The sequence below is a fragment of the Callorhinus ursinus genome, unplaced genomic scaffold (assembly GCF_003265705.2).
Source record: "Callorhinus ursinus isolate GAN/ISIS: 27379988/994484 unplaced genomic scaffold, GSC_fseal_2.0 scaffold41, whole genome shotgun sequence".
NCBI classification, from domain to species: Eukaryota; Metazoa; Chordata; class Mammalia; order Carnivora; family Otariidae; genus Callorhinus; species Callorhinus ursinus.
Genome location: NW_027397103.1, coordinates 4,914,634 through 4,934,071, shown reverse-complemented (window position 1 = coordinate 4,934,071; position 19,438 = coordinate 4,914,634). Strand labels below are relative to the sequence as shown.

General features: G+C 48.9%; 1 protein-coding gene across 6 annotated transcripts in view; it reads right to left on the bottom strand.

Annotated features, from left to right (window-relative positions):
- Nucleotides 1-5,967: 5,967 nt before the first annotated feature.
- FBXO21 (F-box protein 21) overlaps nt 5,968-19,438 on the bottom strand; it is a 52,804-nt gene continuing 39,333 nt past the window's right edge. For all 6 annotated transcript variants that reach the window (XM_073881052.1, XM_073881050.1, XM_073881051.1 and 3 more), the window contains 2 exons: nt 18,972-19,129; nt 5,968-10,101 (listed from right to left, as the gene is read on the bottom strand). In XM_073881052.1, coding sequence (XP_073737153.1) covers nt 9,914-10,101; nt 18,972-19,129 — 346 coding nt within the window. In that variant the 3' untranslated portion in view covers nt 5,968-9,913. The remainder of the gene's footprint in view (nt 10,102-18,971; nt 19,130-19,438) is intronic.

Here is a 19,438-nt window from a genome sequence, read left to right as displayed (position 1 = left end):
TCTAAATCACCCACACACTGAACCAGGTCATTCCAGCTTTGAGAGGAGAGTCCCATTTGGTCTAAACCTCTGCTGGCTGTGTCTTCCACCTCATGAGGTCCAGGCCCTAAAGGCAGATGAACAGACTCGCCAAGGAGGACGGTGGCCCGGTGCCCAGCCACCCACGCCAGGCACTAACAGACAAGTGGCCCAGCTGGATTCTAGCGTGCGTGAGCAAAGCTGGAGGTTTCGGGAATAAGATCGGCTTAGACCAAGGGACTTGGCTGAGCCCCAGCACACAACAGTATCTCCAGTGTTCACTAGACCCTGGGCTGGACCTCTCAAGATGAATGCTTTTGAGGTCTCTAAAAACCTAAAGCCCTCCGTTTGTATAAGACCATCTCTATTACCCAGGGCTCAGAAAAACAAAAACCTCCAAGCCTGGAAGAAGACAAGTGGAGGGAGTTGTGTTAAAGATGCATTTGAAGACACAGGGGCGTGGAAGACATAACTGGCTGGCTTGCTTATAAGAAAGAGCCATAGGCAGAGCCATACCAACAACGGCTGTACATCCCGAGAGGGCCAAGAAGGGTAGAAACTTAAGGCCCAGGGGAGGTAAGAGGCAAGAACATGAAAATGTCAATGCCTCAGTACCTCACTGGCTCATTCACATGATGGGCCAACTCAGAAGACGACAGACTGTTAGGTTCTCTGCATCTGCAAATGGAATTGCTGAGAACCCTACTGTCCCACCCAGAAATAGGGCACAGCCCCCAGACCGACATTAGATGGGTCGTGTTCTTATACCTCAGCCCAGATCATTGTTCTTAGCCAACAGTAGTCCATGGAAGTAGGGTCTTAGTTGCAGCTAATTAAATAAGAACGCCACAAGGTAGAGTATGGGCCTTTATAAGTGAACTCCGCCCCCTGCGGTCCCCAGTGCACTGGCCCTAAGGAGACAGAGACACCACGCTCCTTCTGCACGCTACCGCCTGAGCCTTGACTGGACACTGTCAGCACCCCATCCCTCTGGGGGTACACCTCCCTGCTCAATGAGCAAACGCTCTAAAAAAAAAAAAATGGTTTCCAAGTTTTATACCCCTAGTCAAGGAGCCTAAGCCTACAGTTACTTTGTTGTCAGGTTCACCTGGGGCAAACACACCTCTTGGTGAGTGATTTTTAACTGTTTCTCTTTAAGAACCTCTACCTACGGGTTCAAGCTGCGAGCTAGGGTGCTTCCACTGAAGCGGTCCTCACCATCCAGTCTCCTAATATTGAGGATGTATTTGTTTCTTTCTTTTTTTTTTTTTAAGAGAGGTAGAGGGGCAGGGGCAGAGGGAGAGAGAGAATCTTAAGCAGGCTCCCTGCTCAGCACAGAGCCCAACGAGGGACTCGACCTCACGATCATGACCTGAGCCGTGATAGGAGCTGGGTGCTTAAGCGATGGAGCCACCCAGGTGCCCCTGAAGATGCATTTCTTGCATCACGACTGTTAATTTTTTTAGGTACTCATGGCACTGTGGTCGTGGAGGAAAGTGCTCTCATTCTTAGGAAAGACACGCCGGAAGAATTTAGGGAGAGGTCTCAGGGTGTCTGAGGCATTTTCAAATGGTTCAGGGGGAGAAAGTAGAGAGAGAAGGAAATAAAATATAGCAAATGTTGAATCTTGGTGCAGGGTGCATGGGTTTCCATTACCCTCTTTCACCTGTTTTAAAAAAGTTTATTTGTTTTTTAGTAATCTCTATGCCCAACGTGGGGCTCGAACTCACCACCCCAATATCAAGAATCGCACGCTTTTCCGACTGAGACAGCCAGGCCCCTACCCTCTTTCAACTTTGATGTTGCTTCTGCTTAGACTTCTGTTTAAACAAAACCAGTCAAATGGATTATTAAATTATAGTTACACAAGACGAGTAAGTTCCAGAGATCAACTACACCTCCACAAAGCTGGAGAGGACAAAAAAAAAGCAACTTCCTTTAAAAACTTCGAGAGGAGAAATTGCCAAGATGGTGAGGGATAAAGAACACTTGCTCATTCTCCGTCAAAGTAAATGTATGAGATCAGAGCACGTTTGCAATTGGCCGGGGGGTTGCCACAGCACAGCTGGCCGTGGAGAAGTAACAAGGTTTTGAATGCCGAGTAATGAGGGCTGATGTTATTAGCAAGACTCTCTGTAGGGCAGGAAAAACCCTCAGAGGAAGCAATTTCGGGGCGAGAGAAACACCAGTGCAGTCAAGTCCAAAGGCCCAGGCTTGAGTACCTGCTCTGAGCCACCTGCCAGATTGAGGTACCTAACCTCCATGGGCCTCATTATTTCTTTGTAAAATGTCGGGGACAAAGGTCTAGCACTAGCTGACTGTTCAGGAGGCCTTTAGCTTTCAAATGCTCTAATCCCACGGGAGTGGTTTCACACAATGGTAGCCATTACCCAGAAAGTCTCGCAACTGCACTTTCTTTTTATCCCGTATTTGTAAGAGGCAAATCAGGGCAAAGACTGTGTAATATGTACCCAGAAAGGCCTTGAGAATATGTTCAGCACTTACAGGGGACAGAAATGGACGTCCCCTGGCACAGCTCCTGGCACTAAGGGGGGAGCATTAAAAGACACTCAAGGGGACCCCTGGGTGGCTCAGTGGGTTAAGCATCTGCCTTCGGCTCAGGTCATGATCCCGGGGTCCTGGGATCGAGCCCCGCATTGCATCGGGCTCTCTGCTCCACGGGGAGTCTGCTTCTCCCCTGCCTGCCGCTCCCCTCTGCTTGTGCTCTTTTTCTCAAATAAATAAATAAAATCTAAAAAAAAAAAAAAAACCAAAACCAAACACTCAAGACACCAGCAGTCATCCAGTGAAATGAGACTGCATCTCTTCCCAGTGCCACCTCCCAGGTGGGGCTCACATTCTCCCCAGAGGAAAACCCCGGTTGCTGGGGAGAATGACAAATCACGACTCTCGTGACATAGAAAGCACAGGTGTGCATACCACGCAGAAGCAGAGCTACCTGTGGTATTGAAAATCCCAGGCGGGGTTCAGAGCAGCTCTATTCGCGACACCCAGAAGGTGGAAATAACCTGAAAGCCCACCAATAGCTGAGTGGATAAGCAAAATGTTGCGTGTCTGTGTCCTTGCAATGGAATAGCATTCCGCCGTTAGAGGCATGAAGCACTGATGCATGCTACAGAGCGGATGGGCTGGGCAGGGGGAGGGGGGAGGGACGTAGCAGAGCCTGTGGGCAAAGCCCTCTGCACAGGAACGGCAGGGGAGGGTTCAGGGCAGGCCGCCCCCAAATCTGCCTCTGTGGTGTAGGTAGTGATTATTTTGAATTCAAGTGACTTACAATGCATCCAGTGCATCCAAGGAGGACACTCTGACCCTGAGGGCAGGAAATAAATCTCCCCTGTGCAAGGTAACCCTCCCTGAACCAGGAGAAAGAGAGGCGTCCTTATCACCAGAGGGAATTCAGGGCCCTGAAGGCTGTGGGAACAACGTTTCTTGCTTCTTCACTAATTTGCTACCCCAAGTCCAAACCCCTTGCTCTTGTCAATTCTTCACAAATGTTTGGTTGTCTGGAAGGTATAAAAGCTGCCTGCTTTGGGCACTTCTCTGAGTCTCTTATTTCTATGGGCTCCTGTAAGTAAGATACTAAATTTTTTTTCTCCTGTTAATCTGTCTTGTGTCAATTTAATTATCAGACCAGCCAAAGGACCTAGAAGGGAAGGAAGTCAGTCAATGTTTTCCTGTCCTGCGGCCAGGACCGAGGACATCACCATATAGGAAGTGGCAGGTTATTAGTGAGTTCTAAAACCTGGGGATGACAATGTTTTAGAGACAGGGAAAAGCAATTAACTTTCATTCAAAGGGTTCTCTGGGTTCCCCCGATTTCTGTGGCTTGAATATGAAAATTTCCATTATGATTCCTGGCGTTCTTTTTTTTTTTTTAGATTTCATTTTTTAAATTATCTCTACACCCAATGTGGGGCTCAAACTCAAAACCCCGAGATCGAGTTGCACGCTCTACAAATTAAGCCAGTCGGACGTCCCAAGATTTCTGTCATTCTGAGGGAAGTAGTTGGAAAATCTGACCATGCAAGGATTCTATAATGCATGCTGTTCCCACTGGTTCTCCCCCAAATTTCTTTCCTTTATTCTGTCAACTCCTTAAGTTCACTAAACAGCTTACTTTTAGCTGTCCTGTCCCCAGAAAACTTGCCATCATTGTCCTTAGTTTTTTCTTTTTTTGCACAGCCGAACAAGAAAGAACTTCCTATGGAAACATGAGCCCACTTTAAACTTAACCACCACGCCGCGCCGCCCTCCCCACCCCGGCCAAAACAAAAACCGTTGAAAGGGGGACTGCCGTTAACAAAAACCTATTTGTACGGTGTCCACTTGGCAGTCAGGTGGCAAGGCACACAGACAGCAGGCTGGGAGGTGGGAAGGCTGTGTTTGGGGTCGGGATCGGTAAAACCTGGGCTTATGGTTTGCAAGGTGGAGCCTAGGGGAAGCAGGCAAAGAGAGAGAATATAGTGTGCCAGTTGCCCTTTGCAGCTTACAGCAAGGTATGACAAGATGCTCAGGGGAAAAGGCGCTGGTTTGAGAACCGAAGTCCAAAATCCTGGCCTCCCTATGTTAAAAAAATGTGTGGCCCCAGCAAGAGATGAGGATGAGAATCACTTTGAGCAACGCGGGCCCGTTAAACAGCTGGACTCAGCTTTGGCGAGTATCAGACTAGAGTGGCCATCATTAAGTCAGAGGGGGGCGGGAGGGCGGTGGTGGACACAGGCACGGGGCAGAGCCGCAAGGAAATAAAGCAGACCCGCGAAGTTCTGGAAAAGAACTTTGGCTATGATCCTAGGCACAGATAGGTTAGTAGCCTGCTAAGTGTCTGAGGGAATTGTTGCCAGAGGACTCACAAGCTTGTCTGGGGCTGGCCCCCAAACCCTGCACCAGGCAGGAAGCACCCCGTGCAAGTTGCCCAACTCCCAGGGACGATGCACCCCAACCCATACTAGTGGGGTAACCAGGAGGGCTGGGTCCGGAGGGCAGGATGGGTGCAGTCACCCCTCTCCCCCCCCCACCCCTGCCAGGACCGGGGTAGGGGTGGGGAATTTCTTCCCGGTGCCTGCCCAGCAGGATCTCGTCCCTGGGAGCACAGCGGCTTGTGTGTGTGTCTTCTTCGTTTTGTTTTTTCCCGGTGGGAGTTCCTACTGCAGCTGCCTGGCCTCTGCATCCCACTGAAGGGGTACTGGGGGGAGGGGGTCAAAACTTCTAGTTCATGGGGCTGGTCCCCAAGGAGCCATGCTGGAATGACCCTGGGCAGGATGCAGGAAGTGGGTAGGAGAGGCTCGGGGTGAGAGGCACAGACTAGGCAGAGCCCCCCAACCTTTCTTTTTCCTCCTGAGCACACGGGAGGCCATTTCCCAACCTCCTCTGGAGTTAGGTTGTGGGTCTGTGACTTGTCTGGTTACTGAGACAGTAGTGAGAGATGTGGCTTGGCCTGAGCCCTCCTCTCCTTCTCTCCCATGGTCATCTGCTGCGGGGACGGCGGGTGGTGGCTAGCAGTGGGACCGGTGAGGAGTCACCCCCACGGCCTGGGGGCCACGCGCTGGCAGGAGCAAACAAGACGTTTCTGGACTGAGCCAGTGACAAGGGCAATGCTGGCCATCACAGACAGCTTGACCTCACCGAGGCTGTCTCCGTGGGAAGGGGGCACATCCCACTGTGGGGAGAACACACCCAGAGTGGACTGGCCACATGTGTTTCTGTGTCTTCATTCCCAGCCTCCTTTGCGAAATGCGAGTGGCAGTGCCAAGGGCCACTCCCTCAGCCTCTGCGCATCAAAGCCTCCCAGACGTGTCCCTCCCTGCTCACTTCCCTTCAGGGCCACAAAGCTTCCAGCAGACAGACAGCAGAGTCCCCCCTCCCCCCTGCCAACCCATTCCCCTGCCGGTGGTAGTGAGCAAGAAAGTTCTTTTGTGTTTGAGCCACAGGACATTTTCGGGTCTATTTATTACAGAACTAGCATTACCCTAATACAATCATCGCTAAATGGCCATAATACATTTATTCTATAATTGCACAGAATTTTATTCACCAAAGGAATGTCCTTTCCTCTCAAGATTCTAAGTTGTCAGAACTGAAACGTTTAGAAGTTATAGTGGCTGCAAGGCAAAAGATCAAACCAGTGCGAGGTAGTTGCTAAAGTTGGCGGTAGTGTGGTTATCAAGAGCTGGAGCTTGGAGGTCGGATACCTGGGCGTCCCACAGCTATACTGCCTCCAAGAGGTACACTCCCGACTGCCCGGCTGGACGGGGGGATGCTGGCCAGCCTACACCCTGGGAGGGGTCGGCAAACTGTGGCCCACGGGCCAGACCCAGCCCATGGCCTGTTCCTTTACAGCCCTCGAGCGGAGAAGGTCTTCTACGTTCTTGAAAACAAAGAACATGTGACCTTACGTGGCCCGCAAAAATGTTGACTACCTGGCCCTGCTTTAGAAGGTTGCTATGAAGATTCTAGTTTAGGCCAGGGCTGGCTCAGAGGAAGCTTGCAATACAAAAAGAAGACATGCAATACAACTGTTGACATCTCCAGAAATAAACTGTCACAGAGCCAAATTCTGCATTTCGTCTAGGTGAACATTCTCTCCTTTCCTCCAAAAAAAATAAAAAACAGAAGAGCTATATCTTGATTATTATGGCCACAGGATACTTCTAAATTAAAAAGCTGCTGGTAATCCAATTTTATTTACTTGGAATATGGAGTAAGGGAAACAGCATTTCCCCTTCTGATGGAAGAAGAAAGCCTAGAACATGAACGCTTGACTCAATTTAATATGTTAAGAAAGACAGACGTTTAAAAATTAGAACGAGACTAAGTAGATATGAGAACATGTAAAACTGATTTAGCAACGGTATTAATGCTGGTTTTCATGATAAAATGATTTCGCTGTGTAAATGCACTTATAATACGATCTGTCATGAGGTTCCAGCAGAGACAACATGAAAGCCAGCCTTTCAAAATCCGATTAGATGGAAGTTTTCAAACGAGATGCTTGGCCAAACTAGTCTGAGGCGAACGGAGACTAGTTTTGGACAAAACTGATGACACAGTGTTTCCCAAAGTACATCTGCAAACACTGGACCTCGAGGCTGCTGTGTGTGTGTGTGTGTGTGTGTGTGTGTGTGTGTGTGTGTGTGTTGGGGAGGAAAGTTCTAGGATCTAAGAAGTAGGGAAGACATGGCACACTACATTCTCCTCTCATAAAGTCACAACGCACAACAGTACGTTCGAGGTCTGAGACCCACCGCAGCGGCAGGACGCTGGTGACTGGCACACAGGGGCATCCCCTGGACAATGGGCGCCCCGCGGGGCGCTGGGGACGTGCGGCACATCATGCAGCTACCACATCAATGTTAACGACGCACCGAGAACCTGCACTTCCCAAAGTGCCTGCCCTTCCCATTTCATGACACAGACCGTAACATCGGTGACAAGCTGCTACGTTCGCATGACAACCAGGTGCTCTCGACCTTCCTAGCCGGCTTACAGAACTGATGTTTGGCAAGGAGCCCGAGGAATAAAGGTACCCTGTGCACTCACCAACATTAGGAAAAATTCAGTAGAGCAAATGTTTGCATGTTTGGATCAGAAGAGAAGCCAGGGACATTCTGCCATTGTCAAGGCCGGGTTTTCTGTTCCGAAACGAAACCGGGCAGGCCACTTGTGTGGTTTCTCTGGGTAAGTTCCATTTATTAATCATTGTACAAAAAAACTTGGCATTCATTTGAAGAGAAAAGAAGTTACTATATATCCAAATATTTAATATTTTAACATCGTGAAAGTCCTACTTTGTTGTAACAGGGCTTTTTAAAATGGAGAAACTTTTGGAAAAAATTTTAAAAAGAAACTTATGATTTATTAGAGTACAGGAGATCCAAAACACGTTTTTAGAAAAATATAAAGTGCCCAAATACCAACTTACACAGGTGACACAGGCTTCCTGGAGCCAAATGAAGCATTCATGAAGAAACACATTTAAAAACGGTCTAGATACATATTTACATTGGGTCAGTAAAGGTAAAACCATCCTTCTTGGCTTTGATGTTACTCTAAGAAAAAAAGGAAATCAATTATAACTCAGCATGCTCCACAGTTTCTTAGTAATGCATCTGGTTAGTATTACCTCCGGATTAAACTAGTTCTCACCTTTAAACGAGAGTAGTGTAAGACCTCCAGCCTCAGCAGGCTGGGTGCTGTGAGTGGTCACATTTCCCAGGCAAATCTAACCCATCAGGCTCTGGATCGGACTGACAGGGGACGCGGACACTGGCGAGGCTAACTCAGGCTGGCAGGAGCCGGCCCGCCAGACCCTCATCTCTACTAACTGCTTACCAGCCGCCAGGTACTACCAAGTGGTCTCAGCTGGCTTCCCCAAACCTCGGCCATCCCAGGGCTTCCACGGGCTAAATGAGAGGCAGTCCTCAAACACGGCGTGGGAAAACAGCATGCAAATGCACAGAAGGGCAGAGAGGCGGGGCCGGATCACAGCCCCCGAAGCCTCACTCACCAGGGCAACTGGGTTCTTTTCAACTCTGAGTAAAGTAACTAGGTCCTAACTCCAGGAGTTAGCTTCTACTGGTTAACTACGAATTAGCTAGCTCGCTTGAGAACAGGCAGGTGGAGAGCGGCAGGCGCCTGGAGCTGCGCAAGGACCCGGTGCCCTCACGCTCCGGGACTAAGGGCACAGGGCAGAAGCCAGTGGTATCTGCGAGACACAGCAGCACTTTGAGAAAGCAGGAACCCCCGCCTCCTTCCCCACTGATCGAACACTCTTCAAATTAAAGACGTCCTCCTTGTTTCCACCCCACCACACCCAAAGGGTCTTAGAGTGATTCTACGGGATGGCAGGGGGCATAGAACCTCCTCTTTCCTCTTTAAAAAACTGTGTAAGGTTCATTATTTTTTTCCGATTACAAAAGTAAAACCTTCTTTTCAGGTCTTTGGAGACCACCGTGTACGGTTTCTAAAAGCAAACATTTTAACACCAGATTATACTTCCTACTATAAAGAGAACCCGTCACTGACTTAAGATCTGTTCATGTTACTGGAACAATTTTTAAAATTAAAAGAAAAAAAAAGTAGTTATGTTAAAGGGAGGAATAGATAAATGTGGGAAAATCCATCCATAAAAGCCATTATGATGCACTTTCTCAAAAGATTTTATGTAATGAAACAGAAAACTAAGGTTTCGCAGAGAGATGAGCATAAATCTGAGAGGAACACGAAGGAAAAGCTAGGCTATTCTCCCAATTCAAATAAAGGAGAAGATAAAACGCCTGAAATCTGTTTCAAATATTAGAAAAAATAAATGCGGAGGATTCTGATTACTGTTAGTCTGTTAATGTCCCCAGCTCTCAGATGCTGCCACGATCACTCACAGCCTCCCCCTCCGAATGAGCAACTCAATTCAGGGTAAACAAGCAGCCCCAACTCAGGACTGCACATGTTCCATAGAGAAATCAGAAAGAAGTTATTGCCAACATGGGACCCCCCTCTGTCTGGCAAATGAAATGTTCTGAGACAGGTGGAGACAGACGTACGGGAAGTGAGCAGGAAGAATGACTCTAAGAGTGTCGACTGTGAGACCTCATGAAGACAGAATGTCACGAACTGTCACCACGGGACAAGCACACAAGCCATGCCACTGAACACAGTGCCGTCAAATGAATTCACTAGTGTAGGCGGAGAGCAACATTGTCTTTGCAGCTGGAGGAGAGCACACGTTATTTAAACTTGGTAGGAGGCAACCAGCACTACTGGTTAAGTGGCTTTCCTGGTGGTGTGAATCCAGAGGGATCCGTGGAGACGTCTTCTTCCGGAATCCTGTTCTCCTGGAGGACAGCGGCAGCAGCAAAGGTGCAGTGTCCTCTACCAGACGTTACTCTACGTCCTCCTTCTTTGCACTGTAAATATTCTGCACCGTTTCATACACAGACTCCAGATCCTCTGGATACCGGATCTCTAGCTCTGCGTTTGGGATGTAGTGCGTGCCGGTAAACTCTGAGAAATAGCGTCCGACATCAGGGTGCGAGATTTCCTGCGGCTCCACATTATATTCCAAGTTTTCTGTTGGTAAAGAGGCACATGGACAATTGCCGTTAAAACGGACATTTCTGCAGCATCTTCCTATCTCTCAGCCCTTTCATGTGGCATTTTTGACACGGAGGGAAAGGAGAGACACGTTCATGGAATGTGGAGGAGGTAACAGGACAATGGCGGTGGGGGCTGCTGGGGGATGGATGGATGGGCCCCCCCAGCTCCACAGTGAACAGAATGTTCTCCTATTCTCTGAGCAAGAGGTCGGCCCTGGCAAATCTCCAGCCGTCTTGGGGGCGGGGGGGAGCTGGCGAACTACACACTCATCACGTTCCTCTGACTTGATCACACTGACAGCCAAGCCTACGGGACCAGGGCATCAGAGCCTGCCCATCGTCTGCCAGAGGTTGGACCTGGGAAGCCTCCACACTGTGTGGCTCCAAGTCTCGCACCTGCCATCCTTCTTGTCTGCTGATGGGAGTGCTCCCACACAGACTGCACTCCTCCCCCGGCTCCCTTCAACACTGGCCATGTGCTTCCTTGGGAGCCCGTGGGAGGAGCCGACGGGCGAGCGGCTCGCACCTCCAACCTGTGGATGTGGGTTATCACTAGTTGTCCGGTCTCCTAGGAAACCATGCCACCTCCTCCCCCTGCTAGCCATTCTGCCACCAGAGAAACAGAAAGACTCCTTTAAAACGGAATGATTAAAACAGATGACAATACAGGCAAGGAATTTAAAAGGCTGAAATCCTTTCACATCACTTCCCCCCAAAAAACCTTTGAAAAACGGCTCCCCTTAAGCCCAATGGAAGCATGGGGTCTTTCGCCCCCCGCCCAGGAGACGCTGAGCCATGCCCCCCACGACCTGGCACCAAGAGGCACGGGGCCAGGCGGACCCTCCCGCTCTGACAGGGGACCACGGCAGTGTCACTTCTGACACAGAGTCACACCCTGCACAGCCCTGCACTCGGATTAATTCAAGCGAGTCTAACGCACGCAGTGCAGCCCTCGACAGCTTGGCTGAACATCCTGACGTGCCCATCCAGGGCGCTCAGCCCCCTCCACACAGCGGCCGTGCGTCCCCAGCCTCCACAGGAGCATCTTCCGGAAGCACTGACTTGACCTGGCGTTGGGAGAGGGGGAAAGAGTTGCAGGATTCAATCTGTAATTTTTTTTTTTTTACCACAAGACAGGAAGGGATTTGAAGACATTCTGTGCTACCCGACTGCGGTTCGTAGAACATGCTCAGGTACACCGTGTGCCCCTGAGAAGACGAGTACAAACCAGGCGCAGAGATGTACGTTGCACGGCCACTGAACCCTCACTTAGGAGCGCGCGTAAGGGCGGCCGGACTGCGCAATGCAGTTCACTGTGCTCACGACGGCACATCCACTCCTCTGAAGACGAGGCCGCCAGCAAGAGGAGAGCCCCGTTTCCCACACGCTGCGAGGGAAGGGGCAGGAACACGCCGCACTGCTGGACAGCGAGCCTGGACGCCACACATCGGGGCCGCTCCGCCACAGCAGAGCTACAGACTGCCCGCGGAGTTTGCCCGGGGGGCCCCCGTCGGCACTCCCGTCTGCAGCTGAGTGAACTGTGACACGGACCGAAAGCCCTGGCCCAGGAGCCATCCAGGCCTCAAACCCCGACAGCCCAGGTCCAGAGCTGAGGGCATCAGAGTAGGAGACACACCACAGAGCAGGGGCAGGGACGCAGGGACGAGGGACTGGGGCCTGCCTCGAGGGCCCGCAGCGGCCCCGGCAAGGCACACTCTGGCTGACACAGGAGCCCGAGGTTCTTCAAAAGGAAGACCGAGTAGTCTGCAAACCAACCCTGACAGCCACCGTTAATGACGAGATCTCTGTAGAGAACTGACAGGTTTCCTTTTTTTTTTTTTTTTTTCTTTTTAAATTTTTTTTAAAGATTTTATTTATTTGACACAGACACAGTGAGAGAGGGAACACAAGCAGGGGGAGTGGGGGAGGGAGAAGCAGGCTTCCCGCTGAGCAGGGAGCCCGATGTGGGGCTCGATCCCAGGACCCTGGGATCATGACCTGAGCCGAAGGCAGACGCTTAACAACTGAGCCACCCAGGTGCACCCCAGAACTGACAGGTTTCTAACAGATGTTTACAAATGCCACTGCTGAGAACACGCGCCTTCCTGCATCTGCCCCTGGTGCCCCTTCCTCCCAAGGGCAGCGCTGCAGGTGGACCCTCGTTGGGTAGGCCTACGGGGTGAACCACGGCCTGGTGCCTCAGCCAGGGCAGCGACCGAGGGCCTCAGGGTCCCCTGCAGAGGAACGCAGGAGTGTGTGTGTGGGGGAGGGGGGCACCAAGACTCTGGAGCTACCACCGAGAGGCTAAAAAGCCCTTCTGCTTTGGAGGAACCATCATTCCCTGTCATTAGCAGGCAGGATGGAAATACTTAAAAAGAATTCAAGTCGGTAATTCAGAACAACGGCTCTGTTGCCTATTTGTTGAGAGTTATTTTGCACCTGGCAGATCTGGCTGTCACCATGGGGCTGCCACTGATGTCTGGTGGGAGGCGGCTGGGGCCACTGCTAAAGAAATGCACAGGACAGTCCCCCCCCACAGAGAACTGTCTAGACCAACATGCTGACAGCAACCACTCGAAAGAATTCAGACATGTGTTTTAGCATTGTTTCTCCTTCCCCGTTTTTCTGTGTATTAAGTAGCAGCTCAATCCCAGGACCCTGGGATCATGACCTGGGCTGAAGTCAAGAGTTGGATGCTTAATTGACTGAGCCACCCAGGTGCCCTGATAAAAACATTTCTGAGAAGAAAAAATAATGAAGATGGCGACTATGCATTAAGAGAGGGAAATCCACTAAATAAAGTTTAAAAAAATTTTACCTGAGGAAGAATGAAAAATCTAAGCAATATAAAACAAGTGAGCAAAATATCAAACAGGGCCTACTTCAAAGTCCTGGAAAAATCTTAAGTCTTTCCCAATCTCCTTGACATTTTTACAAAAATATGTCTGCTTATTTTATTTTAAATATTCAGCTACTCAGGGGCAGCTGGCTGGCTCAGTTTGGTAGAGCATGCAACTCAATCTCAGGATCATGAGTTCAAGCCCCACGTTGGACATGGAGCCTACTTACAGAAAAAAAGAAGTACCCACCCAGATACATAAATATAGTTCTATAAAACTATGGCAATACCACGTAGAGTCCTCCCCTCCCAAGAGGAAACCACCCACTGTGAGTGTATCCTTCTAGACCTTCTTCTGTGAACACAAATAGAAGTAGCTAAAAATAACTACATATACAAAGAATTTGGTATTGTTTTGGGTGTGTTTACATGAAGCATACTGTAAACATTTATCTGCAACTGGTTTAACTGCAGCTTAGCATTCCACAGTTTGGAGAGACCCCAATTTAGCAGGGGAGTCTTCATGAATGACACCTTTGTCCTATTACAACAAGAACACAGACACCCGTGTGAGTGTGTCTCCAGTGGAGGGACTGAGGGGTGGGACTGCTGGGGCACGGGAGAGTGAGCACGTGAGATGTTCACAGCTTAAAACAAACAGCCCTACCCCCCTCTGTAATGGCTGACAATGTATACTCCACCCTCATACGGGGCCTCCTCACACACTCGCCAGCACGTGGAGATTGCCACGGACTGCTTGTGGGTGGAAACTTGTTCCAAAGTGTAAGACAAATGACGGGAAGGGGAGCTGACGCCTGGCGAGGCGTAGCCTGTACCAAGCATCCTCTGAGGCGCTTGCTCATTCTATACCAGACATGCGTAAGAACTGGATTTTCACATTGCAATGAATTCCTGGCCTTCCAATATGGGCAGCTGACTTCGACTGAGACCATCTGTGATGTTCACTTTCTACAATATCTAAGAAGTACAGAGGGAAGCTGAGAGAGGAGGTGCTGCTCCTCCCTGGTGTCCAGAAAGTACTAAAGCATGCCCCCTAGTGGGAAAAAAAGCTAAACACATGCAAGATGCTGTCTTATCACCCCACCTGGATTTAGGTATAGTCTAACATATTGAGAAAAATTCTCTTAATTATGCAGACTAAAACTATTTGAGGATGTCACGCACCCAGGTGGCTTATAAATCACTCTTCAACTCTCTGTGGAGAGCTTATAATTAGGGAAGCATTCATCAGTGGGCTCCACCCAAGTTAATAGGATTACCTGAGCCACAGGCTGACAATTTAAATCAAGAAAAAATTTAGAAACAAAATAAACTGATGCAAATAAATTAACCCAGAAATGTTCAAAAACATATTTAAGTTTTTTTTTTTTTTAACATTTTATTTTTAAGTAATCTCTACACCTGGCATGGGGCTTGAACTCAGGACCCCGAGATCAAGAGTTGCATTACCAACTGAGCCGGCCAGGCACCCCCCCAGTGTTTTTTAAATTTAAATTTAGCCTCTCAAGGCTTCCCACTGGCTAAACATGGGTTAATCTGAGCATAAATTGTCCCTAATGATTTTAACACACTGACCAAATAAAAATCCAGGCATTTATGGGAGGAGAGGGGGTAGAAGTGAGAGAGACAGACAGAAAGGGAAAAGTGCAGAGGGAGAGAGGGGGAGGGGGGCAGGGAAGCTCTTGTTTACAGAAGCAGGGAGAACAGCAGCAGTAGAAAATCACCATTCTGCACCTCTCCTATAATAATTTAGGCAAGGAGATACAACAGGTGTGAAAACAAAAGGAGGGATCACAGTTACCGGGGAACGGGACGTCACGGGACGTCACAGCGTTAGCTGCAACGGGAAAACTGTCCCTTACACGGATCTTAGCCAGTGACCAAACTCCACCTGCCAACAGTGGGACATCACCAGGGGCTCTGGAGAAGACGCATGTGACAACATGCATCTGACAAGAAGCATTCTAGCCCTAAATATTAACCTGAACTATTCCAGCCTCAGACCTGATCAGCTCCCAGTTTACAGACAGTACAGGAAAGGAAACAGTGAGACAGATCCTGAATGTTAGGCAATTTACAAGACAACCGGCCTGGACACTTTGAAAAGTGAAAGTCACATGAAAAAGGAAGAAAACAAGGTGAGGAATAAGGAACTAACTGGTTTTACTAAGAGAGGACTATGTCTTTAGACACATAACCACCACGTGCGGAATCACTTGTGTGAATCCTGCCTGGATCATGATGTGAAAACAAACCAACAGCTATCAAACTTATGGGGTGACAACTGGGGTATGTGACCACCAACCCGGTATGAGACAGGAGATCACTGTTAGTTGCTACGTGTGGTGATGTAACCATAGTAATGCAGAGAAGTGTCTTATTCTTAGAAGATACGTGATTCAGCATTTAAGTCCTGATGTCTGCAATAGTCTCAAACCGTTCAGCAAAAACCTGAAATCTCTACCTACAGATAAAAAAAAATACAGTAAACACTAGCTGTTTAATCTAATGGAAGGTGTATGGGGTATTCAATGTTTTAACCATATTCTAAGCATATTTGAAAAATGCTCTTAATCCAAAGTTGTAAAAAAAGCTAGCATCTTATTAATGACTCATCTCATTATTACATGCACTTCTGTTTGTAACCTCGTCTGTCAGAGAGATGTGAACATCTGCTGGGACTCATCACCGGACAGGCAGACTGGGCTCTGGCTCTGTACTCACAGAGCTTACTAGACTGAGAGCCAGATGGTTCAACGGGAAACACTGCAACTCAAAGGGGTGAGGACTCAGAAGGGGCGGGGTGTCATGGAGCTCAGAGCAGGGACAGATGACCCGATCTGAGCCCTGTGGGAGAGTGGCGGGGCCTGTCCATAAGGGACAACCACCTGTGTGAGGACCCATGAGAAGGACGGTCTCGCGGAACAACAAAGTTTGCTGGGCTGGAGTATGACGGTGGTGGGAACAGAGATGAGACTGTGAGGGAGGCTCCAGGTCACCTCTGGGCCCTGCAGGGGAGTCTGGGGGATGCCAGGGAGAAAGATGGCACGGTGCAGGCAAGGAATACCTGTGGCCCTGGAGGAAGAGGCGCCAGGAATGGCCATTAGTGGACGGAAACATGAGAGGCAGACATTCAGGAGATGGAGTTGGTGTCATCTGCGGACTAATTGGACCAAGGAGGAGGGGGAAGGACGGAGAAGTCAGAGATGGTGCCGCAAGAACCCTTGAGCCCTTTTAAGCATGCTTGAGTACCTCCAAGTGCACAGGGCCAGGGCCTTCCCCAGACCCGTGATACAGCACCGAGCCGGCATGCAGCAGACACCCGGGAAACTGAGACAGTGGGCCAACAGGAACCCCTGGCAGAAGATGGACAGCTCGCGTAGGGGAATGTCAGTTGCTCACATCAAAGATTTTCTGAAAGTCTCAGAATTTAAAACTAAAAAAGGCAACTTGCTAACATTACCCACAATCACTTAGCTCAACCTCAGTTTTACAATGTAAAACTGCAATCAGATATTAAGTGTACTATTTTTTTTTTTTACAAAGACATTACTATGTCATAACTCTAAACTTTATAGTGCATGTTTACTTAGATCTGTTAGAAATGAACTGCTGAATCTTCAACACAGACACCAAATTCAGAACACATAAAAGCAAATACCCAGTTTTATCGACTCTGAAAAGCCCATTTTAAAGTTAATATAAATGTTTCTAGAAACTCAAAACTGGACATCTTAATATTAACCCTCACAAAGGGTGAAAAACGCACACGCATGGCGGAGCTGTGGACACTGGAGTGCAGTGCTAAGGAAAGGAAAGTCCCCTCTGTTCTTGGGATACGCTCTAGGACCTATGATGGGAAATGCTTACCAAACGATCAGTGGGGGTGCAAAGGGTCCACTAAGTCATTCGATAATTTTTAAACGATTTGTTGGTTTTTAGACATTGTTAGTATGATGGGGTTTTTTGTTTTGTTTTTTCAATTTGAGAGAGCACAACTGAGTGGAGGGAGGGACAGAGGAAGAGGGAGAGAGAATCCCAAGCTGCCTCCACGATGAGCAAGGACCCTGACATGGGGCTCGATCTCATGACCCTGAGATCACGACCTGAGCCAAAGGCAACAGTGGGACACTCAACCGACGGAGACACCCAGGCGCCCATATGTGATTTTTTTTTAAATGGCACAACTTCAAAAGTCAGATAAAATCCCTGTCGGCTCCTTCTCATGGGCACACACAGACCCTCTTCTACAACTGCCCCATTATACTGATGGAAGTGAAGTGACCTGCAGCCTCAATGAACAGACTTTCTCTTGATTCTGTATACAACTCTCTCTCAGCTTCTGATGAATTAACACGAATAGGAAACTTTCTAGTCTTCTGATACTTCTGAGATTTTTTTTTAAAAGATTTTATTTATTTATTCATGAGAGACAGTGAGAGAGAGAGAGAAGCAGAGGGAGAAGCAGGCTCCCCCCTGAGCAGGGAGACTGATGCGGGACTCCATCCCAGGAATCTGGGATCATGACCTGAGCCGAAGGCAGACGCTTAACCATCTGAGCCACCCAGGTGCCCTACTTCTGAGATTTTTACACATCTAGTATTTCTGTTATTCCCTTTACCAATACAATACGGAGTTAGGTCAAACCTGCTGTTTAAGGTCTGACACAGAAAAGTGTGACAATGACAGTTAAGGACATGTCTCTCTGTCAGGGTCCCGGCTTCAAAGTCATACTCTGTTAGGTTAAAGTGTGAATGAGCCCACGTGCCTCAGTTCCTTCACATATAACGTGAGTAAAATGACAAGGATATTAAGCGTAGTTCTCAAGTGCAGTTAATACACACTAAGACACTGCCTGTCACAGAGCAGCACTACATTAGTATTCATGTCCTTTTTTTTTTTAAGTTTATTTTTTTTTTTAGTAATCTCTACACCCAACATGGGGCTTGAACTCACGACCCGAGATTAACTCTTCCAACTGAGCCAGCTGGGTACCCTCATTTGTGTTCATTTTTATTAATAAAATGAAAGCTGTGAATGACCTGACGGGTAGCCATGCAAGAAATTCATCCCATTAAATGGAGGACAGGGGCGCCTGGGTGGCTCAGTCGTTAAGTGTCTGCCTTCAGCTCAGGTCATGATCCTGGGGTCCTGGGATCGAGCCCCACTTCGGGCTCCCTGCTCAGTGGGAAGCCTGCTTCTCCCTCTCCCACTACCCCCTGCTTATGTTCCCGCTCTCTCTCTGTGTCTCTGTCAAATAAATAAAATCTTTAAAACGAACAAATAAATAGAGGAACAAAAAAAAGAGAGACCCACACCGGAGGCATCTGTCTCTAACCTGCCTCCGCAGCCCCATCTGTCCCCACCTCGGGAGTGCCCTGGACTAGCGCCTAACAGGGCTGGCAGTGGCCCCAAACACCACCAAGCAAGCACCTGCTGACCACCAGGAGCTCTCAGCCAGTGCTGTGGACTGCAGTTCCCATCGTGGCCACTTGAGGGCTTCTCCGGGGGAGCACAGCTGGATGCCAGTCTCAGGGTGCCAGAGGCTGCTAGGGTAGTCCCCCCAACAGTGTCCACTCATTGCCCTTCAGTTCAGACAGGCCATGGGGGCAGGGCACAGGCTGGCCCTCTTTGCCTGAAGGGAGCCAACTGCAAGGCCTGGCAAGCAAGACTTTTGGGAATTTGATTGGCAAAGGTAATGACCAATCAGAACAGAGACTGGCAACAGCATTGGAACAGGGTCCTGGGTATGGTGGTGATGGAGGGGAGAATCTGGGGGCAGTGACTATTTACCCCATGGCATGGCCACACTAGAACACACCTATCCACATTTAGCAGAGTATCAGCGCTGATGAGGTTAGCCATGGAACAACTGTCATCTCTAAGTAACACTGATGACTATGCCCACAATAGCACAGTGCTCAAATGTGTGCTTAAGATGCGCCTGTGTGTCATTACAGGTACACAAAGAACTAGCTACTTACCTTGGGCTGCATATCTACAAGAACCATCCTCCACCAGAACATTATAGAAAGGCTGATGATGGCCATGAGGCAGGCTGTGGACGTTCATGTTTCGGATCCACTCGTGTCCCATCATGCAGGTGGGGTCCCAACCATAGATCACACAGTTATAGCCATACCTAATTAACATAAGAGCAATGGCAAATCAGTTCCCTGGGACCCTGTCATGGCGACTATGGGATATATAAATAATGGCTTGGGGCGCCTGGGTGGCTCAGTCCTTAAGCATCTGCCTTTGGCTCAGGTCATGATCCCACGGTCCTGGGATCGAGTCCCACATCGGGCTCCCTGCTCTGCGGGAAGCCTGCTTCTCCCTCTCCCACTCCCCCTGCTTGTGTTTCTGCTCTTGCTATGTCTCTCTCTGTGAAATAAATAAACAAAATCTTAAAAAATAAATAAATAAATAAATAAATAAATAAATAAATAAA